Here is a 25,733-nt window from a genome sequence, read left to right as displayed (position 1 = left end):
GATTGCGATCCAATCTCCCGTTCTCCCGACCCCATGCCAAAATCTCCCGGATAATCAGGATTTTTAGCTGTTAAATTGTAAAATTCGTACAAACGACTGTTTAACGAGTCTAGCATGTTCAATTCCCTAACACCCACGTGGAACCTCCTTCATTTTACCCAGTAACTTCTACCAGTTTTTGTATAATCGTACATTGATTTCCCATGTAAATGAAGATAATTTTACTGAACGACTGGTGAAGTAGTCTAACAAGCCATTTTATTTCCGGGTTCTGCAATGTGTGATGAAAACTCTTAAGCGGTACTCTATGCACATGGCCCCCGATGCGCCCCGGCGGGGCTCCAGCCGGCCGCGCTGCGCCAGGAAGCTCCGAGAAGGAAAGTTCACGAGCACTGCGAGGCATTTCTCGTAAGCTTGCTTGCGCCTTATTCGAGCTGAAACTGTGGATCAACGATGGGATTAACAAGTGGATTACTTTTACACCTCGACTTTCAGTTTCAGGAATAATTTTATTGACAATCCTGAAAAATTAGAACCAAAGTGGAGATTTTTTCGCCTACTTTCACTTGGGTTGATCGGATTCGAACATTTTCTCTTTCGTGAGTGAGCTAGCCTGGCGCTGGCTCAGTGGCTGGCTGAGCTGTGCGAAGCACGCCCCGTCCCGATTTATCCACACTACAATCGCATCGCCAGTGACCATGGAGATCATGGAGATCGAGTCATCCAAGACCAAGACGACAAAATACTTGTCGAAGTATAAAGATACTTTTCAAGCAGAATGGGACTGTGTGACAGTTTTCACAGGAATCCCTCAGAGACTTTAAACAGTCCACATATAGGCCTAACGCTCATTTACCATGTTTACCACTACTGCAGCCCCTTCCCCCTCTGGCCAATTAAAGGTATTTTCATGTTGAATGCATTCTTTTATGAATTATTTAAAAAATCTACTGTATTGCCTGAAGTGTATATTTAGTCAATGACAATTCATGAATTCTCTCTAATGTGCATTTCATCTATCGGAATTTTTTTTGATGGTTTAGACAGCTGTCGGTTACTATCAAATGTTGTTTCTTAATGTGTTTTGCTACCCAAAACTCCCATCCGTGGGACAACATTCCGCCGCTCCCTCACAAAATCATACCTCCGCGAAATCTACTGGATTCTATCATCCCAATGTTGGCAGCTCTGCGCCTTGAGCACCTACATGTAACAAGGTGGATATATGCGCTATACAAATCCTATATTATTTATTTTGTTATACTAACACTGTTGCTGGATGGTTAGTATGTAAATGATACATTGTAGGGTGCTACATAAGCACTTGCCCAATTGCCCGGGGCAAGCAAAGGTTAAGAGTCGGGCAAGTGTTCTGAAGTAAAGTCCAAAACTACTTGCCCGAATTAGGCAAGCAAAATTCTCACAGTAGAATGACCAAAATTAGGGTCGATACATGTATATTGACCCTAATTTTGGTCATGGCAGGCAAGACAAAATCACTTTGGAAAAAGAAATGCAACAGCAAAGTAGATTGATTAAATTGATTTTAAAGTGTTGTTAGTACTACAGTGGCAGATACAAATTTTGACCAGCGTGAGCATTTTGACATTGCTACTCGTTGCATAATGATTTTCCATGTAAACGGAATTGTCACTTTTTCATGTACAGGTACACAAAGTCTATGGGAAAACGGAATTTCCGTTTTTAGACATGCTGAAACGGAATTTAAGATTTTCTGAAATGGAAAAGACAAATTTTTAGAAACAGAAAATCATTGTCCCTAGTACATATGCATCCCTATAGAACACGCGTACGTGCATGCAGCTAGCCCGGCGGCACAGGCTCCAGGTGAGCTCGCGCAGAGACGATGGTCGCCTCTAATGCAGCTTATTGTAGCGGGTTAATACGGCCGGAATGGTGTAAAAAAAATATGCGAAGCTTTGGAACAAATTTCTTTCTTTTTTCTCGATTTAAGAAAATGCTATGCTTTGGAGCTGCTTGATTTGTTCTTTTTCTCAATAAGATAAAAATGCTTATGCTTGGAATGGAGATTTGAGTTTAAAAATGGAGGTTCTATCCGCAGCACTTACCCGCCACACATTATATTCTGAGTGCCCCCCCCCCCCCCTCTAGGTAATCCAAAACAAAATCATACTTTTAATGTTTACTGTAACTTAATTAAAACCATATGGGGCCTATGGCTAATTACTTGTCATTACACATTAATATGTGGTGAAACGACATATGCGCCTGCGACGTTTGCTCTGGCTTTTATTTCGTCAAAGATGTCATATGTTAGGGTAAGGGCTGCAATAGGGTTTATGTTGATAGGTTTAGAGTTAGGTTTAGGGTAAAGTCCAGGGGTGAGGGTAGGCTTTCGATTAGTGTGTGGAATTTATAGTGGAGCAATTGTCATAGAACCATTAAGTACATGTATGTACCTGTCACTCCCATCAGCACTGTACATTTAATATACTACTACCACGCACTGACAGTATTGAGTTACAACCTGGGTTTATATATATATATATATATATATATTATATATGTAATATTGTTGTTTTGTATATTTCTGAACTTTGTGAATTTCCCTCCTTTATTTTGATCTCAAAGTGAATATGCATGTACATCTACCAAATGCTCTCTATTCATGTATTTTACATTTTTCTTCATTGTTGCCTTTTCTCTTCAACTGTCTACTTATGGTGAGTTAATAAAAAAATGAATACCGGTACATTGATTTTGAGCATGTTACATGTTTATCTCACTTTATATTTTTTGTCATTTTTGTATTGATTTGTTGATTGTTATTTTTGTATTGATTTATTGATTGTTATTTTTGTATTGATTTATTTTTATTGTTATTTTTGTATTGATTTTGCTAGAATCAAGTCCAAATATATAAAGAAATTTTCTTGTTGGTTGTGTGGTTGCCGTAAATGATTTGTGCAGCAACTTGGTTGACAGGAGAGACCAGCAAATATACTTTTCACTCCCAAATTCCAATGCCAGAGCAATAGACGAGACGAGTGATGCATCACAGATTTTTTTTTATCTCTTTCCCCTGCTAGTCTGTAAAGCTTTGCTAGAAGGCCTGTAATGTGAATTATACTGGAGTATCATCTATTCTAACATTACAAAAAGTGTAATATTCATTGGATCTTTTTCAGCCATTAGAATTCAAAATCAGCATTTTTGCACCCATTAGGATTTAAATTTGGCACCTCGCGCCCCCTCTCTGTAATGTTTTTATTTTATTTAAAAATAGGCCTTTGAACACCTAAAAAAAATAAGGATTGGATATTAGAAAGCTACAAACAAGATTATTTCCTGAAACTTTTACTTTAGCCCTCTAAATACTTAGGAGAATGAGTTTAAATAAAAAGTACAAAAATATGTAGGTTTTGATCGGGTGCCTAATAAAAAGAAATCATTATTTATGTAGATCTGTAAATTTATCCAATAAAACACACGTTTTGAAGATCTAGACTTTAAGAGCCTAGGATATCTCTGCGGTCAGAGTCACCATCAACTCTCAGGCCACTAAGATATCCACTAAACTATTTTCGTTGCTCTTATTGTACTAGCTGATTGCTTGCATTTAAGTTAAATGCTTGTTATGGATTTTTTTTTATTTGCCTGTATTGTAGCAATTCTGCAAGTAGTACTCGATTGTGTTTCAGTGTAGCATGTGTGTTTTTTTTTCTTTCCTCGTTTTAGAATATGATATCTTATTGAGTAAAAAGGTTATCTAGAATCAATCAACTGTATAGATTTATGTGCAGAAGCTTTTTAACCTAACCTAATGCAAACCATAACTTGGTATTTCCTTTATAAAGTCTATTTGAAATACAGAGTCTAGTAATGATGAGTTTAAAATTGAACATGATGGGCCACAAAATATTATGGGAGATGATATTTTTGCTTGAAAAATGTGATGGTAACTTGCATCTTCCGTATTGTGGAACATTGTTATTTGGTACCGGTAAGCATTTTTGTTGATTAGATGCATAACAATAAATATTGTTTGATAATATTTGGATTATTCAAAATCAATTTTCAGCACAGCCCTCACTTCTATTACTATTTTCATTTCCTGGTATTCATTTATGGGTACAGATGTGCCTAAATAGTTGATTAATGATCTTGTTTGCTTGCTAAAACAGAAACTAAGAGACTAAGAAGAATCCGGTAATAGTTCCTAGATGCTATGATTAATTAAATTTAATCCAAAATACAATTGTAAATTTATTCTTTTCTCCTTTTTGATTAGTTTGACCTGAAATCAGTACAAGAACAAGGGAGTGCTACATGTACATTACATCCAGGGGCACGTTGCATAAAACTTGTGCCATAACATTAAAGGCATTTAAGGCAATAGTTTTATGCAACGGGCCCTGTGGATGAGACCTACAGTATGGTACCCCAAAATTTATAGATGTATACAATTGTGAATTTATTCTTCCTTTTTTTGTTCCCTCTATTTGTTTGATCCAAAATCAGTACAAGAAGAAGGACGTGCTACATGACATCCAGGGGCCTGTTGCATAAAACTTTTGCCATAGAAAAACTCTGGCAAATGAAATTATGCCATTGAAAATTACACATTAATGGCATTTAAAGGAGAATGAAACCCTTGAAACCAGCTGAATCCATATCAAAGAGAAAAATCAAAGAAACATATTGTTGAAAGTTTGAGGAAGATTGAATGAATAATAAGAAAGTTATGAGCATTTGAATATTGAGATCACTAATGCCATGTAGATCCTCCCATTGGCAATGCGACCAAGATCTGTGATGTCACACACGTACAACTCTCTCATTACTTTAGTACTTATTTCACTTCTATTCTCACTTTTATAGAGTCTATCACAAGGTGAGGTGTTCTCTTTATGAGAGGACAAGTACAGAGGTTTCACAACATTATATCATTGATGAATTGTTTGTCATATGATTAGAATGAGAAAAAAGAGATGTTTTGGGGTATATTTTCAGTGTCCAAAAGGGGAGAGTTGTTCATCTGTGACATCATAGATCTTGGTCGCATTGCCAATGGGAGGATCTCCATAGCATTAGTGATCTCAACATTCAAATGCTCATAACTCTTCATTTGCTAGTCCTATTTTACTCAAACTTTTGTTGATCTTATTCTTTGATTTTTCTGCTTTCACAAAAGCTAACTTGCTCCAAGAGTTTCATTCTCCTTTAAGGCAAATTTGTAATGCAACGGGCCCTGTGGATGAGGCCTATGGTTCCCCAAAAATTTATAGATATATACAATTGTGAATTTATTCTCCCTTTTTCCTGTCTCTAAATCTGTTTGACCGGAAATCAGTACAAGAAGAAGGGAGCGCTGCATGACATCCAGGTGGACGATTACCGCGGATACCAGAGAGTCGTAGACGCGCTCAAGAAGATCGGCCTCAAGGCCCAGGAGGAGTTTGACATCCTGAGGATCGTAGCCTGCGTCTTGCACCTTGGTAACATCTCTTTCACAGGAAACGACAGTCAGGAAGGTAAAAGACCCTTTTGTTTGCAGGTACATTGCTGGTTGGTCTGCATCCGCTTCCTCTACTTCGGTGCATTCACTATACGGTGCACCACCATTGGTTGCAGCAGAGAGGCCAATATTCGCAATGCATCATGGGAAAAAGTCAACATCTGTTGCGCGTGCTAGTACTAAAGTGAATGCATGCATGCGATTAATCAGTGCTGGCCGATGCAGCTCGACCGGATATGCTTTTTAGTAGGGTCCAGGAGGTAGGAGAGAAATTTGCCTGCATATTTCTTTGTGAAATTTAGCCTGTTTTTGGTGAATTCTCGCTATATGGATTTCATTTTTGAAGCACGAGCACTGTGCGCTGCCTGCGCGCGATGTCAACCCCAAAGTTAGGAATTTGGCCTGTTCGCTGCTAACTGATGGATGGTGCACCATATTGTGAATCCACCGAATTCCTGTGTGATCTCATCTCATCTTAGATCATCTTCATTCCATTTGGTCAAAGGTTTTAAAAAGGTGTTGAAGCATGCATTTTGACTGCATTACTGATTCATCCCATGCATGATTTTCTTAGTGCAGCGCAGCAGCAAAGATACATGTATATGTAAGGAAAGAAAGAAAAATAAAAATCAACTAATCGACCCAACTTTCCGATTAGGGACTTGTGAGTGCAACATAAAAAAAAATTTGTCTTGATAAAAGGAGCATTAACAATGATATCAATATTAATAACATCAGGGTGATATGATTGTTTTTAATAGGTGGATGTAATGTCTCACCAGATGCCAAGGAGTCATTGAAGTTTGTAGCCGGGCTCATCAAAGTGGATGGGAATGAATTGGAACAATCTCTTACATCTCGTACCATGCAGGCTAGGGGTACCGTCATCAAGTAAGTATCTTTATCACAGTGAATCAGAATAATCTCTTCTATATCGTACCGTGCAGGCTAGGGGTACTGTCATCAAGTAAGTATCTTTATCACAGTCAATCAGAATAATCTCTTCTATATCGTACCATGCAGGCTAGGGGTACCGTCATCAAGTAAGTATCTTTATCACAGTGAATCAGAATAATCTCTTCTAAATCGTACCGTGCAGGCTAGGGGTACTGTCATCAAGTAAGTATCTTTATCACAGTGAATCAGAATAATCTCTTCTATATCGTACCATGCAGGCTAGGGGTACCGTCATCAAGTAAGTATCTTTATCACAGTGAATCAGAATAATCTCTTCTATATCGTACCGTGCAGGCTAGGTGTACCGTCATCAAGTAAGTATCTTTATCACAGTGAATCAGAATAATCTCTTCTATATCGTACCATGCAGGCTAGGGGTACCGTCATCAAGTAAGTATCTTTATCACAGTGAATCAGAATAATCTCTTCTATATCGTACCATGCAGGCTAGGGGTACCGTCATCAAGTAAGTATCTTTATCACAGTGAATCAGAATAATCTCTTCTATATCGTACCGTGCAGGCTAGGGGTACCGTCATCAAGTAAGTATCTTTATCACAGTGAATCAGAATAATCTCTTCTATATCGTACCATGCAGGCTAGGGGTACCGTCATCAAGTAAGTATCTTTATCACAGTGAATCAGAATAATCTCTTCTATATCGTACCATGCAGGCTAGGGGTACCGTCATCAAGTAAGTATCTTTATCACAGTGAATCAGAATAATCTCTTCTATATCGTACCATGCAGGCTAGGGGTACCGTCATCAAGTAAGTATCTTTATCACAGTGAATCAGAATAATCTCTTCTATATCGTACCATGCAGGCTAGGTGTACCGTCATCAAGTAAGTATCTTTATCACAGTGAATCAGAATAATCTCTTCTATATCGTACCATGCAGGCTAGGGGTACCGTCATCAAGTAAGTATCTTTATCACAGTGAATCAGAATAATCTCTTCTATATCGTACCGTGCAGGCTAGGGGTACCGTCATCAAGTAAGTATCTTTATCACAGTGAATCAGAATAATCTCTTCTATATCGTACCATGCAGGCTAGGGGTACCGTCATCAAGTAAGTATCTTTATCACAGTGAATCAGAATAATCTCTTCTATATCGTACCGTACAGGCTAGGGGTACCGTCATCAAGTAAGTATCTTTATCACAGTGAATCAGAATAATCTCTTCTATATCGTACCATGCAGGCTAGGGGTACCGTCATCAAGTAAGTATCTTTATCACAGTGAATCAGAATATTCTCTTCTATATCGTACCATGCAGGCTAAGGGTACCGTCATCAAGTAAGTATCTTTATCGCAGTGAATCAGAATAATCTCTTCTATATCGTACCATGCAGGCTAGGGGTACCGTCATCAAGTAAGTATCTTTATCACAGTGAATCAGAATAATCTCTTCTATATCGTACCATGCAGGCTAGGGGTACCGTCATCAAGTAAGTATCTTTATCACAGTGAATCAGAATAATCTCTTCTATATCGTACCGTGCAGGCTAGGGGTACCGTCATCAAGTAAGTATCTTTATCGCAGTGAATCAGAATAATCTCTTCTATATCGTACCGTGCAGGCTAGGGGTACCGTCATCAAGTTAGTATCTTTATCACAGTGAATCAGAATAATCTCTTCTATATCGTACCATGCAGGCTAGGGGTACCGTCATCAGGTAAGTATCTTTATCACAGTGAATCAGAATAATCTCTTCTATATCGTACCATGCAGGCTAGGGGTACTGTCATCAGGTAAGTATCTTTATCACAGTGAATCAGAATAATCTCTTCTATATTGTACCATGCAGGCTAGGGGTACCGTCATCAAGTAAGTATCTTTATCGCTGTGAATCAGAATAATCTCTTCTATATCGTACCGTGCAGACTAGGGGTACCGTCATTAAGTAAGTATCTTTATCGCAGTGAATCAGAATAATCTCTTCTATATCGTACCGTGCAGACTAGGGGTACCGTCATCAAGTAAGTATCTTTATCACAGTGAATCAGAATAATCTCTTCTATATCGTACCGTGCAGGCTAGGGGTACCGTCATCAAGTAAGTATCTTTATCACAGTGAATCAGAATAATCTCTTCTATATCGTACCATGCAGGCTAGGGGTACCGTCATCAAGTAAGTATCTTTATCACAGTGAATCAGAATAATCTCTTCTATATCGTACCATGCAGGCTAGGGGTACCGTCATCAAGTAAGTATCTTTATCACAGTGAATCAGAATAATCTCTTCTATATCGTACCGTGCAGACTAGGGGTACCATCATCAAGTAAGTATCTTTATCACAGGGAATCAGAATAATCTCTTCTATATCGTACCATGCAGGCTAGGGGTACCGTCATCAAGTAAGTATCTTTATCACAGTGAATCAGAATAATCTCTTCTATATCGTACCGTGCAGGCTAGGGGTACCGTCATCAAGTAAGTATCTTTATCACAGTGAATCAGAATAATCTCTTCTATATCGTACCGTGCAGGCTAGGGGTACCGTCATCAGGTAAGTATCTTTATCACAGTGAATCAGAATAATCTCTTCTATATCGTACCGTGCAGGCTAGGGGTACCGTCATCAGGTAAGTATCTTTATCACAGTGAATCAGAATAATCTCTTCTATATCGTACCATGCAGGCTAGGGGTACCGTCATCAGGTAAGTATCTTTATCACAGTGAATCAGAATAATCTCTTCTATATCGTACCATGCAGGCTAGGGGTACCGTCATCAGGTAAGTATCTTTATCACAGTGAATCAGAATAATCTCTTCTATATCGTACCGTGCAGGCTAGGGGTACCGTCATCAAGTAAGTATCTTTATCACAGTGAATCAGAATAATCTCTTCTATATCGTACCGTGCAGGCTAGGGGTACCGTCATCAAGTAAGTATCTTTATCACAGTGAATCAGAATAATCTCTTACATCTCGTACCGTGCAGGCTAGGGGTACCGTCATCAAGTAAGTATCTTTATCACAGTGAATCAGAATAATCTCTTCTATATCGTACCGTGCAGGCTAGGGGTACCGTCATCAAGTAAGTATCTTTATCACAGTGAATCAGAATAATCTCTTACATCTCGTACCGTGCAGACTAGGGGTACCGTCATCAAGTAAGTATCTTTATCACAGTGAATCAGAATAATCTCTTCTATATCGTACCGTGCAGGCTAGGGGTACCGTCATCAAGTAAGTATCTTTATCACAGTGAATCAGAATAATCTCTTACATCTCGTACCATGCAGGCTAGGGGTACCGTCATCAAGTAAGTATCTTTATCACAGTGAATCAGAATAATCTCTTCTATATCGTACCATGCAGGCTAGGGGTACCGTCATCAAGTAAGTATCTTTATCACAGTGAATCAGAATAATCTCTTCTATATCGTACCGTGCAGGCTAGGGGTACCGTCATCAGGTAAGTATCTTTATCACAGTGAATCAGAATAATCTCTTCTATATCGTACCATGCAGGCTAGGGTTACCGTCATCAGGTAAGTATCTTTATCACAGTGAATCAGAATAATCTCTTCTATATCGTACCATGCAGGCTAGGGGTACCGTCATCAGGTAAGTATCTTTATCACAGTGAATCAGAATAATCTCTTCTATATCGTACCATGCAGGCTAGGGGTACCGTCATCAAGTAAGTATCTTTATCACAGTGAATCAGAATAATCTCTTCTATAGCGTACCGTGCAGGCTAGGGGTACCGTCATCAAGTTAGTATCTTTATCACAGTGAATCAGAATAATCTCTTCTAAATCGTACCGTGCAGGCTAGGGGTACTGTCATCAAGTAAGTATCTTTATCACAGTGAATCAGAATAATCTCTTCTATATCGTACCATGCAGGCTAGGGGTACCGTCATCAAGTAAGTATCTTTATCACAGTGAATCAGAATAATCTCTTCTATATCGTACCGTGCAGGCTAGGTGTACCGTCATCAAGTAAGTATCTTTATCACAGTGAATCAGAATAATCTCTTCTATATCGTACCATGCAGGCTAGGGGTACCGTCATCAAGTAAGTATCTTTATCACAGTGAATCAGAATAATCTCTTCTATATCGTACCATGCAGGCTAGGGGTACCGTCATCAAGTAAGTATCTTTATCACAGTGAATCAGAATAATCTCTTCTATATCGTACCGTGCAGGCTAGGGGTACCGTCATCAAGTAAGTATCTTTATCACAGTGAATCAGAATAATCTCTTCTATATCGTACCATGCAGGCTAGGGGTACCGTCATCAAGTAAGTATCTTTATCACAGTGAATCAGAATAATCTCTTCTATATCGTACCATGCAGGCTAGGGGTACCGTCATCAAGTAAGTATCTTTATCACAGTGAATCAGAATAATCTCTTCTATATCGTACCATGCAGGCTAGGGGTACCGTCATCAAGTAAGTATCTTTATCACAGTGAATCAGAATAATCTCTTCTATATCGTACCATGCAGGCTAGGTGTACCGTCATCAAGTAAGTATCTTTATCACAGTGAATCAGAATAATCTCTTCTATATCGTACCATGCAGGCTAGGGGTACCGTCATCAAGTAAGTATCTTTATCACAGTGAATCAGAATAATCTCTTCTATATCGTACCGTGCAGGCTAGGGGTACCGTCATCAAGTAAGTATCTTTATCACAGTGAATCAGAATAATCTCTTCTATATCGTACCATGCAGGCTAGGGGTACCGTCATCAAGTAAGTATCTTTATCACAGTGAATCAGAATAATCTCTTCTATAGCGTACCGTGCAGGCTAGGGGTACCGTCATCAAGTAAGTATCTTTATCACAGTGAATCAGAATAATCTCTTCTATATCGTACCATGCAGGCTAGGGGTACCGTCATCAGGTAAGTATCTTTATCACAGTGAATCAGAATAATCTCTTCTATATCGTACCATGCAGGCTAGGGGTACCGTCATCAGGTAAGTATCTTTATCACAGTGAATCAGAATAATCTCTTCTATATCGTACCATGCAGGCTAGGGGTACCGTCATCAAGTAAGTATCTTTATCACAGTGAATCAGAATAATCTCTTCTATAGCGTACCGTGCAGGCTAGGGGTACCGTCATCAAGTAAGTATCTTTATCACAGTGAATCAGAATAATCTCTTCTATATCGTACCGTGCAGGCTACGGGTACCGTCATCAAGTAAGTATCTTTATCACAGTGAATCAGAATAATCTCTTCTATATCGTACCGTGCAGGCTAGGGGTACCGTCATCAAGTAAGTATCTTTATCACAGTGAATCAGAATAATCTCTTCTATATCGTACCATGCAGGCTAGGGGTACCGTCATCAAGTAAGTATCTTTATCACAGTGAATCAGAATAATCTCTTCTATATCGTACCATGCAGGCTAGGGGTACCGTCATCAAGTAAGTATCTTTATCACAGTGAATCAGAATAATCTCTTCTATATCGTACCGTGCAGACTAGGGGTACCGTCATCAAGTAAGTATCTTTATCACAGGGAATCAGAATAATCTCTTCTATATCGTACCATGCAGGCTAGGGGTACCGTCATCAAGTAAGTATCTTTATCACAGTGAATCAGAATAATCTCTTCTATATCGTACCGTGCAGGCTAGGGGTACCGTCATCAAGTAAGTATCTTTATCACAGTGAATCAGAATAATCTCTTCTATATCGTACCGTGCAGGCTAGGGGTACCGTCATCAGGTAAGTATCTTTATCACAGTGAATCAGAATAATCTCTTCTAAGTTCTATATCGTACCGTGCAGGCTAGGGGTACCGTCATCAGGTAAGTATCTTTATCACAGTGAATCAGAATAATCTCTTCTATATCGTACCATGCAGGCTAGGGGTACCGTCATCAAGTAAGTATCTTTATCACAGTGAATCAGAATAATCTCTTCTATATCGTACCATGCAGGCTAGGGGTACCGTCATCAGGTAAGTATCTTTATCACAGTGAATCAGAATAATCTCTTCTATATCGTACCGTGCAGGCTAGGGGTACCGTCATCAAGTAAGTATCTTTATCACAGTGAATCAGAATAATCTCTTCTATATCGTACCGTGCAGGCTAGGGGTACCGTCATCAAGTAAGTATCTTTATCACAGTGAATCAGAATAATCTCTTACATCTCGTACCATGCAGGCTAGGGGTACCGTCATCAAGTAAGTATCTTTATCACAGTGAATCAGAATAATCTCTTCTATATCGTACCGTGCAGGCTAGGGGTACCGTCATCAAGTAAGTATCTTTATCACAGTGAATCAGAATAATCTCTTACATCTCGTACCGTGCAGACTAGGGGTACCGTCATCAAGTAAGTATCTTTATCACAGTGAATCAGAATAATCTCTTCTATATCGTACCGTGCAGGCTAGGGGTACCGTCATCAAGTAAGTATCTTTATCACAGTGAATCAGAATAATCTCTTACATCTCGTACCATGCAGGCTAGGGGTACCGTCATCAAGTAAGTATCTTTATCACAGTGAATCAGAATAATCTCTTCTATATCGTACCATGCAGGCTAGGGGTACCGTCATCAGGTAAGTATCTTTATCACAGTGAATCAGAATAATCTCTTCTATATCGTACCGTGCAGGCTAGGGGTACCGTCATCAAGTAAGTATCTTTATCACAGTGAATCAGAATAATCTCTTCTATATCGTACCGTGCAGACTAGGGGTACCGTCATCAAGTAAGTATCTTTATCACAGTGAATCAGAATAATCTCTTCTATATCGTACCGTGCAGACTAGGGGTACCGTCATCAAGTAAGTATCTTTATCACAGTGAATCAGAATAATCTCTTCTATATCGTACCGTGCAGGCTAGGGGTACCGTCATCAGGTAAGTATCTTTATCACAGTGAATCAGAATAATCTCTTCTATATCGTACCATGCAGGCTAGGGGTACCGTCATCAGGTAAGTATCTTTATCACAGTGAATCAGAATAATCTCTTCTATATCGTACCATGCAGGCTAGGGGTACCGTCATCAGGTAAGTATCTTTATCACAGTGAATCAGAATAATCTCTTCTATATCGTACCATGCAGGCTAGGGGTACCGTCATCAAGTAAGTATCTTTATCACAGTGAATCAGAATAATCTCTTCTATATCGTACCGTGCAGGCTAGGGGTACCGTCATCAAGTAAGTATCTTTATCACAGTGAATCAGAATAATCTCTTCTATATCATACCGTGCAGGCTGGGGTACCGTCATCAAGTAAGTATCTTTATCACAGTGAATCAGAATAATCTCTTCTATATCGTACCATGCAGGCTAGGGGTACCGTCATCAAGTAAGTATCTTTATCACAGTGAATCAGAATAATCTCTTCTATATCGTACCGTGCAGGCTAGGGGTACCGTCATCAAGTAAGTATCTTTATCTCAGTGAATCAGAATAATCTCTTCTATATCGTACCGTGCAGGCTAGGGGTACCGTCATCAAGTAAGTATCTTTATCACAGTGAATCAGAATAATCTCTTCTATATCGTACCGTGCAGGCTAGGGGTACCGTCATCAAGTAAGTATCTTTATCTCAGTGAATCAGAATAATCTCTTCTATATCGTACCTTGCAGGCTAGGGGTACCGTCATCAAGTAAGTATCTTTATCACAGTGAATCAGAATAATCTCTTCTATATCGTACCATGCAGGCTAGGGGTACCGTCATCAGGTAAGTATCTTTATCACAGTGAATCAGAATAATCTCCTTGACAAATTGAATAAGGGTCGAGTTTGTGGAAAAGGCAAGCTAACCAAAAGAGCCAGTTGCATATAAAACATAATTCATATATATAATCAGGATTTGATAGTTAACAATTGCTTCAGGTTTGGATTATTCAATTTCATTATCAGAATATTCTTTTTCATATTTTGACCAAAACAAAATGTTCAATAGTTTGGAAAATTTGCATACTTCACAGGGGCCTGACGAGTGCTGTTTGTTTTGCGCTTCTAGATTGATGGCACTATCCAAATGCCTATTATCATTGTTGTTTTGTTTTGTTTTGTTACTATTATTATCATTATTATTGTTATCATCATTATACCTTGGTCACATTTCCTCTACGGCGAGACGGAAACAGTCGTTTTATTCATTTTTATTCAAACCACCGATATGTAGCTGGTACAAAAAAAAATGTTCAAACGGCTGTTTTCGACTCGCCGTACGGCCGCCGTAGAACAAATGTGACCAAGGTATTACTATTGTTATAATTATATTTATTGTCATAATTGTTATCATCATCATCATTATTATTATTGTTATTATTGTTAGAGTACCACTGAAGAAGGCTCAAGCCTCCAATGCCCGTGATGCCTTGGCTAAAGCAATCTACTCCCATCTCTTTGATCATATCGTATCCCGCATCAACGATTGCTTCCCCTTCAAGTCCTCCGCTAACTTCATCGGCGTCCTCGACATCGCCGGGTTCGAGTTCTTCACTCTCAATAGCTACGAGCAGTTCTGCATCAACTACTGCAATGAGAAGCTCCAGCAGTTCTTTAATCGTAGAGTACTCAAAGAGGTATAGTATACAAATAGTACACATCATTGAGGGCGTTAGTAAGAAGTATATGCACGAGATACCTATAGAGCAGAGCCCCCATCTTACAAAGACTTGCAATTGATCCGATCAACCACAACTATGGAAAGCCAGCAATGTCAACATATGCAATGCATGTTTGTTCAAGATATTTTCTAGATATGATTTTTATACATGCATTCATCGTCTTACTAAAAATTCAGTGTGCTACTCTTTGTGTACAAAAAGGACATTATGCAAATTTCCTGTAGTGTAAAATTATGACACTGATGGATTTCCATATAGTTGAGGTTGATCAGGTGGGTGTTTCATAAAGCTGTTCGTAAGTGAAGAGCGACTTTAAGAACGGCTGGTGATCCTTTCTTGTGGTGAATGGTATATTCATTGGCGATGGTTAATAATAATAATAATAATAATATAGGGTATTTATATTGCGCACATATCCACCTTGTTAGGTGCTCAAGGCGCTCCTATATTACCCGGCTAAGCTAGGCGTTCATAGCGCACACAGCTTTTTAAGGAATTACTTATGTTAAGTCACTCTTATCTTACAATCAGCTTTATGAAGCGGCCCCAGGGCCCCATCTTACAAAGAATTGTGATTGATCCAATCAACCATAACTATGGAGAGCCAGCAACGTCAACATCGAAAATGCATATTTGTTCAAAACATTTTCCAGATATGATGTCTATTCATACATTCATAGTTTTTAATACAAAGGACATTGTGCAAATTTCCTGAAGAAAAAATTATGACGTTGATGGATTTTAGATCGATCGTAAGTCTTTGTAAGACGGGACCTTGCTCTAACGTGCCTGAGGCATGGCATAGGGTGGCTATGTATGTGACTGTCCGTCCATCAAAGCGACAAGGACACTGCAATCCTATTTTTGGAGTAGTTGGGCATGGTTGGTCCGCTGATGCCGCGTCGGGCAAATCTGCACCATGAAGAGTCTCTGGCTGTGTGGACAGGGGATCACCTGCGACAGGGTTGGTAGTCCCGGGGCTATTTCACTCTAGTTGCATGTGTCTTAAAAGGCATCACCGCAATGGCCAAAATTATTCTGAAAGGACGCGCACTACTGCTTGTCAAATTCATAAGATTGTGTGTTACTTATCTTGTGCACGTCAGCATTTAAGCATGACTTAAAGTCATGCTTAGTACAAATGTACTTATGTGTTTGTGATATTTAATCCATAATCTTAGTGTGATTTGGCCAATGCAATGATGCCTTTTATACAACACGCAACTGGAAATTTAAGGACGTTCCACAGTTATGTTTGTGCGCATCATGATCTGCGCATATTTTACACTCTGCGCGCTGACGTCACAATGGATGAACTGGTGATTAATCAGCTGTAGGTAATTAATGTGAGCTGATTTTTCTCCTTATCTGCACTCTGCACATCCGATGTGTTATTTTATGAAGCTAACAAACTGGAATTATTCCATGGACCATTTTTTTTATTCCTCTACAATTTCAAAATAGTTTCTCTGTAGTGCTGCAAAGTATGATGAATATGGCCCCGAGTTTGAATAAATGGAAAAGTGGTTCGGAACTTTTCCTCACATAGATACAAAGCTTTTGGCGTGTTTTCGGGTGTTTTAAGAAGCAAATTTGCTCTAATAAGAGTGCTGATAGTTTGAAAACAAGCACATGAACCCATATTTTTTTAATGTTTTCACCTCTTAAGTATACCTTCCTCTACAACTTTGCAAAGTTTGGTGAAAATGACATGGGTTTTGACTAAAGTGCAGCATTTCTTTTACTTCTCAAGATTGTTATTGAAATTAAACATTTTTGGAGGTTCTTTCCCGCAATTTCTAAGAACTGAGAGTGTTGTTAGACTTCTATGAGCAAACAATTGACAGCAATATAAATAAATTATTCATCTTACGGATACCATTATTAATCATATTGCAAAATTTGATGAAATCTTCATGGATTTTGACTGAGTAATAGAGCTTTAAACTCATTGTTGTGATCTCGTGAGGTCTAAAAATGCCAAATTCTTTTGGATGCGCAATTCTTAAGAACATCATCCATTTATGGTTAACTTTGAAGCTCTACAGCAAAAAATCAAGCACATGGACCCATGTTAATTTTTGTATATTTGGAATATTCAGGTGCTAAAGTATCAATGTGCAAAGTATGATGAAAATGACATGGATTTTTCAATGTTTGGGAGAAGACTACGGAACCATTCGCATTTTAGACGGTATTAACAGACTTTTGCTTGTTTTCGGCGCCATTTGGGCGGTTTCAAGCCGACCCGCAATACTTTGGACTCTGATAATTTGAAAATGAGCACATGGAGCCCATACTTTAAACATTCTAACGTCTTCAGAATATATTCCTCTACAAATCTATAGAGTATGATGAAAATGACACTGATTTTGAATGTTTGGGAGCAGGACTAAGGAACCATTCGTATTTTAGACATTTTGGACGGTATTAGACCTTTGCCCGAACGATTTTAGGCGCATTATAGACTGTTTCAAGCCAACTCGCAACATTTTAGACACTGATAATTTGAAAACGAGCACATGGACCCCATATTTTAAATATTTTAACGTCTTCAGAATACATTCCTCTACAAATCTAGAGAGTATGATGAAAATGACATGGATTTTGAATGTTTGGGAGCCAGAACTACGGAACCATTCGTATTTTAAACATTTTGGACGGTATTATCTGACTTTAGCGTGTTTTCTGCGCATTTTGGGCTGTTTCAAGCCAACTCGCTACAGTTTAGACACTGATAGTTTAAAAACGAGCACATGGACCCCATGTTTTTAATATTTTAACGTCATTAGAATATATTCCTCTGCAAATGTAGAGGGTATGATAAAAATGACATGGATTTTGAGTGTTTGGGAGCAGGACTAAGGAACCATTCGTATTTTAGACATTTTGGACGGTATTAGACTTTTGCCCGAACGGTTTTAGGCGCATTATAGACTATTTCAAGCCAACTCGCAACATTTTAGACACTGATAATTTGAAAACGAGCACATGGACCCCATAGTTCAAATATTTTAACGTCTTCAGAATATATTCCTTTACAAATCTAGATAGTATATGATAAAAATTACATGGATTTTGAATGTTTGGGAGCCAGAACTACGGAACCATTCGTATTTTAGACATTTTGGACGGTATTATCTGACTTTAACTTGTTTTAGGCGCATTTTGGGCTGTTTCAAGCCAACTCGCTACAGTTTAGACACTGATAGTTTAAAAATGAGCACATGGACCCCATGTTTTTGTCTCACCTGCATAGCAGAGTGAGACTATAGGCGCCGCTTTTCCGACGGCGACGGCGGCGGCGGCGTCAACACCAAATCTTAACCTGAGGTTAAGTTTTTGAAATGACAGCATAACTTAGAAAGTATATGGACCTAGTTCATGAAACTTGGCCATAAGGTTAATCAAGTATTACTGAACATCCTGCCTGAGTTTCATGTCACATGACCAAGGTCAAAGGTCATTTAGGGTCAATGAACTTAGACCATGTTGGGGGAATCAACATCAAAATCTTAACCTAAGGTTAAGTTTTTGAAATGTCATCATAACTTAGAAAATATATGGACCTAGTTCATGAAACTTATACATAAGGTTAATCAAGTATCACTGAACATCCTGCATGAGTTTCACGTCACATGACCAAGGTCAAAGGTCATTTAGGGTCAATGAACTTTGGCCGAATTGGGGGTATCTGTTGAATTACCATCATAACTTTGAAAGTTTATGGATCTGATTCATGAAACTTGGACATAATAGTAATCAAGTATTACTGAACATCCTGTGCAAGTTTCAGGTCACATGATCAAGGTCAAAGGTCATTTAGGGTCAATGAACTTTGGCCAAATTGGGGTATTTGTTGAATTACAGCCATAAATTTGAAAGTGTGTTGGTCTAGTTCATAAAACTTGGACATAATAGTAATCAAGTATCACTGAACATCCTGTGCGAGTTTCAGGTCACATGATCAAGGTCAAAGGTCATGTAAGGTCAAAGAACTTTGGCCACGTTGGGGGTATTTGTTGAATTGCCATCATATCTCTATAAGTGTATTGGTCTAGTTCATAAAACGTGGAAATAAGAGTAACCAAGTATCACTGAACATCTTGTGCGAGTTATAGTAGTTTTCAAAATCAGCACTGCTGCTATATTGAATCGCGTGATGCAGGTGAGACGGCCAGAGGCATTCCACTTGTTAATATTTTAACGTCATCAGAATATATACCTCTGCAAATGTAGAGAGTATGATGAAAATGACATGGATTTTGAGTTTTTTGGGAGCAGAACTAAGGAATCATTCGTATTTTAGACATTTTGAACGGTATTATAAAACTTGTGCTTGTTTTCGGCGCATTTTGGGCTGTTTCAAGCCAACTCGCAACCGTTTAGACACTGATAGTTTAAAAACGAGAACATGGACCCAATGTTTTTGATATTTTAACGTTTTCAAAATAAAATCCTCTACAAATCTAGAGAGTAGGATGAAAATGACATGGATTTTGAATGTTTGGGAGCAGAACTAAAGAACCATTCGTATTTTAGACATATTATTAGACTTTTGCATGTTTTCGGCGCACTTTAGGCGATTTTCAAGCCAACTTGCAACACTTTGGACACCAATAGTTTAAAAACGAGCACATGGACCCCATATTTTTAATATTTTAATGCCTTCAGAATATATTCCTCTACAAATCTAGAGAGTGTGATGAAAATGACATGGATTTTGAATGTTAGGGAGCAAAACTGCGGAACCATCCGCATTTTAGACGGTATATATACTTTTGCACGTTTTCGGCGCATTTTAGGTGGATTTCAATATTTTCAAGCCAACTCGCAACACTTGGGACACCAATAATTTAAAAACGAGCGCACGGACCCCATATTTTTAATATTTTAATGTCTTTAGAATATATTCTTCTACAAATCTAGACAGTATGATGAAAATGACATGGATTTTGATGTTCGGGGGCAAAACTACGGAACCATACGCATTTTAGACGGTATTATTAGACTTTTGCACGTTTTGGGCGCATTTTCGGCGATTTTCATGCCAACTCGCATCACTTTGGACACCCATAGTTAAAAAATAAGCACATGGACCCCATATTTTTAACTTCCCTACACCTTTGATATGCATTCCTCTACAATTAAGCAGAATTTGATGAAAATGACATGGATTTTGAAAAAAGTGCAGCTTACAAAATACTTTTTTTAATTTTTGAGTAGATTCACGTCTTTGAAGATTTGCTTTTTCCGAGTTTTTGCACCATTCTTGCCAAATGAGGGCGCTGCTGACTCCAAATAGATATAGTTTTACCTATTAAAAGACTTTCTCTTACTTTGGTATACACTTTGTTATATATCTTGAAAATTTGATGAAGTTTGATGCGGTATCCACTGAGTAAAAATGATTTAAACTCCTTTGGTGAATTCGTGAGGTCTAAGAGAGGCACAATTCTCTTGATTGCGCAAGATTGCATATCATTCAAATACGGCGACTTTGAAGACCCGTAGAAAAAAAATAAGCACATGAACCTATATTATTTTTTGCATTTTCATAATGCATAGATACCAAAGTAACTCTCTGCAAAATTTGGTGAAAATGACATGGACTTCATTTTAACTGTGGAACGTCCTTAAGTCATACTTAATTCTTTGTTAAGGCATCACCGCAATGGCCAAAATTATTCTGAAAGGACGCGCACTACTGCTTGTCAAATTCATAAGATTGTGTGTTACTTATCTTGTGCACGTCAGCATTTAAGCATGACTTAAAGTCATGCTTAGTACTTATGTGTTTGTGATATTTAATCCATAATCTTAGTGTGATTTGGCCAATGCAATGATGCCTTTTATACAACACGCAACTGGAAATTTAAGTCATACTTAATTCTTTGTTAAACACCTCCCCCCTCCCCGGTCATCCTGGCCTGCCTGCGTTCTACAGCCACTATGTGGCTGAGTTCTGATTTAAACATCTGATTTATATAATTGCTTTTTGATTATATGTATTGATTTGATTTTTTTTTGTAGGAGCAAGAATTGTATGAAAGGGAAAGTCTTGGTGTGAACACAGTTACATATGTGGATAACCAAGACTGTATAGGTAAGTAGGCCCTGTTCATATTAACCAGTATCCACTAATAATATGGTAGTATTAGTACCATCGCACATCAGCAAGCATAAACCAAAAACATCTTTTGGGGTGCGTTGAATGCCCCTTTTCAAGTATGCCTTCACAAGTGAAGTATATCCTTTGTTATTTATTTTGTTGATTATTTTGATTTGCAATAAAAAAAAGAAAATAAGAAACGAAAGAAGGGAGAAGAGATAGGAGACTTTTGTAACAAATTTAGATGTTGTTGTTTATCAAACTAATTTTTCAAAAATGAATATTCTGAAAGAAAATTCCAAGAACAGATTTTGAAACAATATCCGCTTTATTCTTTGCAAATTTACTTATGTTGCAAAATTCACATGAACTCTTTTGAAACTTCTATATTGTTTGTATTGTAAATTCAAATCTCGATTGATATTTAAATTGCTTTTAAAGAGAAATTCCAGTAGTTGCAGTAAACACTGATTTCATGAGAAAGTCTGTAAAACCAGGCTTAATTGTCAGTATATCATCGAGGATCTAGATCTGGTACAGTTACATAAACTGAACTTCGTGAAATCTTGAAATCTACGCTGAAAAATGTTCAGACTGAAGATCCCCAACACAGATAAGCGCACGTGGGACAGTGTATTATTATTTCTTTGAATGTCGTGCCCGACGCTCTACCCGAATCCTGTGCTTATTTGCTGATTTCTCAGCAATTACACAATTTCTTCCTGAATCCTTTGGCACATACGTTTTATTTATACAAACAGATCGACACTTTGGTGGTCATTTCATTGGATTCTGTGCGAACTCATTTTGATATCGTTACCAAAACTAGCATTTACCTTTAATCTTCATGGTTTAATTTTCCTGCAGATCTGATTGAACTGAAACCCAATGGTATTTTAGACCTGCTAGATGAAGAGAGTAAATTACCCAAAGCAAGTGCAAACAACTTCACTCACAATGTACATCAGAAACATAAATCGCACTTCAGGTTGGCTGTAAGTACACAAAATCAATTTACTTTTCAACCCATATTACAGCATTAATCGCCCAAACCCAAATTCACATAAGGTTGTTTTTTGAAAACCATTGATTAATCCATAGTTTATGCAGATTTCCTGTATAAATTACGATTTATACATTTTATGTCTTTCTTTGTTTCAGTGAATGAAAACAATGATAATAATCTTTATGGTAGTAGAAAATTCAATTTTCCAGAAATACTTGCAAGGGCAGCTTAGCGATGGAATTCATTCCTGCCAACACATTCCCTTTAGCTCTTACCATGGACTGATTTAAGAATAGTGTTAATTCATATTTATTCAAATTCAAATTCAATTCGGTTTTATTAAACAATACTCATCAAAAAGTCCGAAGACTAACAATGTGAGTTTACATTTTTTTAAATACATAACAAAGAAATAAATAAATACATAACATGCAGTGACCATTAAAGAAGAAAAAAGATATACATTATGTTTAAAATGCAATAATAGTATAAAAAGAAATAGAATGAGCAGATGCATGTAATAAGACAGATTAAATTTATATATATATTAAAAAAAGCATGTGAGGAGCAAGAAAGGGGAGCAAGAATGGCAAAAGTAAGCATGTGGAAAGGTGAGAATAGAGAGGGAGATGTAGCAAAAAATAAAGGAAAGAGGGGAAAAAGGAATGAAGGAGGAAAAAAGGAATTATATTAATGTGAAACTTTCTACTGTTTGATTTAATTATGGTTTGTTACGTGGTAGTTATAGTCCACCTTTCATCATTTTATGATGGCAACATCATCCCAAAAGAACAATCTAAATAATAAAAGGGATTGCAGGGTTCACATAAAATTTAACTTTTAAAGGTCAAGTCCACCCCACAAAAATGTTGATCTGAATAAATAGACAAAAATCAAACTAGCAAAATGCTGAAAATTTCATCAAAATCGGACGTAAAATAAGAAAGTTATGACATTTTAAAGTTTCGCTTATTTTTCACAAAACAGTGATATGCACAACTCAAATGAGACAATCTATGATGTCCCTCACTCACTATTTCTTTTGTTTTTTATTGTTTGAATTATACATTTTTTTATAGATTTGACAATAAGGACCAACTTGACTGAATCATATAGTAATGCCCATTCCACATGTTCAGGGAGGAATTAATCGTTGTTTCACTTGACAAGGAGTAGAAAAATAGGATATTCCCTATTTTATATAATAAAATACAAAAGAAATAGTGAGTGGATGACATCATCAGTCTCCTCATTTGCATACCCAACAGTATGTGCATATAACTGTTTTGTGAAATTAAGCAAAACTTTAAAATGTCATCATCCGATCTTGATGAAATTTTCAGTGTTATGTTTGTTGGATTTTTCTCTTTTAATTCAAATCATTTTTTTGTTGGGGTGGACTTGTCCTTTAACAACCTACCAACTGAAATAAGATCTCAAATTAGCCTTACATCATTTAAATTTCATTTGAAGAAGCATTTAGCATTATCTAATCATGACCCGTAAGCATTTCTCTTTTCAAGCTGTACCTCATTCACTTACCGGGTACATGATTAACATTCGGCCCTCTATTTTGATGTTTTTGTTCGACACACAACTTCAGCTTACTTTCTTGATTTTGCAGATTTTGGCTAATTGTAATTGTAACAACACACGTCTTATTACTTTCAGGTCATCTTCTTTTTTAGTCATTGTACTTTTATTGTTAATTATGTGTTTCCTTATTTCCTTCACATGTACTTACTAATTGATTTATGCCTCTCTTATGATGTTGCAATGTAAATGAATTCTTATAATCCCTAGTGGAAATAAAATAGTCAAAAAATAGACCAAAAAATAGACAAAAAATATAAGAAAAAATATATTTTTATACTATTTTTCCCTTACAGAAAATAGTGTAAAAATATTCTAAAAATACATAAAAATTACAACAAAAATAGGAAAAAAATATATTTTACAGCTATTTTTCTCTTCTGAAATTAGAAAAAAAATACATAGAAAATAGGAGGAAATTAGGACAAAAATAGAAAAAAAAAATATTTTTTGGTTATTCAATTTGGAACAAAGAAAAAAATAGAGGCTGTGTGGAAAATATATAAAAAATATATTTTTATGATATCTTTTTCCTCACAGAAAATAGTGAAGAAAAAAATTATTCTAAAACTACAAAGAAATTATAATAAAAATAGGTGAAAAATATATTTTCCAACTATTTTTCTCTTCTGGAATTAGAAAAAAAATACATTGGAAATAGAAAGAAAATAGAACAAGAATAGGAAAAAAATGTATTTTTTGGTTATTCAATTTGGAACAAAGAAAAAATAGATAAAAAATATATTTTTTGTGTTTGAAAAAATAGATTTTCCAGTTGCACATCTATTTACTATTTTTTCAATATCTTTACGTATATCGATCATCTAAAAATGTATTTTTTTTTTGCTATTTTCACAATGCAAATCTATTTTCTTTCTATTTTTGTTGAATGTTGAATATGGGATGGAGATTTCCTTAAGCTTGCACCCCTATCCCTGATTTTCACAACCATACAGCTTTCTCTTCACCCATCCCTTATCCTTTCTCGTCTTGATTTTTGAGGTAATACAGAGAATTAATTGCCACTAATTTTATAGAAATAGAGACACAAATGTTAATGAGAGGGAAGTATATATTTTGCTCCTTTGTAACATAATTATGTTTGGTATATACGACTTAAAAAATGTACTGAGTAGCGGATTAGCGTGTTATCATTCAAGGGGGCCTATTTTTTAGACTACACTGCTCAGAATGTTGCATTATGGGTCAACATGGCTGGATTTGAGTAGTTTAGGACTTGATGTGGTGCTACAAAGGCTACTGGTTCGTATTTGCTTTAACGCCATAAATTTCAAATTGAAATTGGTGATCTTCGTATTAATCCTTCAGAAAAAATTAAGAACCTAGGAGTATATTTTGATAAACATATGACTATGAATGATCATATTTCCACTGTTTGTTGTACTGTCACATATCATTTGAAGAACATAACTAGAATTCGTAGGTTTAATGATCAGTCAACTGCTAACCATGCCATACGCTCCCTTATCCTTTCTCGTCTTGATTTCTGTAATGGCCTTCTTTCTTCAATACCAGTGACTCACATCAATCGTCTCCAGCACCTCCAGAATTGGGCTGCCCGTCTTATTTTTGAAGTCCGCCGTGACACACCTCCTGAACCCCTTTTAAACAATTTACACTGGCTCCCTATTAGACAACGTATTATTTTTAAGTTACTTCTCTTTGTATACAAATCTCTCTATAACCTAGCCCCAAATTACTTGTCTGATTGTTTAGAAATTTATGTCCCAGGTAGAAAAACTAGGTCCTCTGAAGACCCACTTAAATTAACATATCCAACAAAAAGAAAACAGACCGGAGATAGAACATTCACCGTTGCATCCTCAATGGAATGGAACAAACTCCCTCTCACAATAAGACAATCCCCAACAATTGAGTCCTTCAAGAAGTCCCTTAAAACCCTTTTGTTCTAGGCAACTGCCTTCATTTAATATGTCATTCTGATTTTTGTTTG

General features: G+C 37.2%; 1 protein-coding gene across 4 annotated transcripts in view; it reads left to right on the top strand.

Moving 5' to 3' along the window:
• The window catches only part of LOC129259291 (unconventional myosin-VI-like), a 76,768-nt gene that overhangs the window by 24,251 nt on the left and 26,784 nt on the right, over positions 1–25,733 (top strand). For 2 of the 4 annotated variants that reach the window (XM_064098691.1, XM_064098689.1), the window contains exons 10-14: positions 5,336–5,516; positions 6,262–6,391; positions 14,753–15,002; positions 21,081–21,153; positions 22,027–22,154. In XM_064098691.1, coding sequence (XP_063954761.1) covers positions 5,336–5,516; positions 6,262–6,391; positions 14,753–15,002; positions 21,081–21,153; positions 22,027–22,154 — 762 coding nt within the window. The remainder of the gene's footprint in view (positions 1–5,335; positions 5,517–6,261; positions 6,392–14,752; positions 15,003–21,080; positions 21,154–22,026; positions 22,155–25,733) is intronic. The other 2 variants (XM_064098692.1, XM_064098690.1) reach the window with 1 other exon arrangement.

Source organism: Lytechinus pictus, chromosome 4 (assembly GCF_037042905.1).
Source record: "Lytechinus pictus isolate F3 Inbred chromosome 4, Lp3.0, whole genome shotgun sequence".
NCBI classification, from domain to species: domain Eukaryota; kingdom Metazoa; phylum Echinodermata; class Echinoidea; order Temnopleuroida; family Toxopneustidae; genus Lytechinus; species Lytechinus pictus.
The sequence above is the reverse complement of the archived record's forward strand: the minus strand, read 5'-3'. Positions and strand labels throughout refer to the sequence as shown.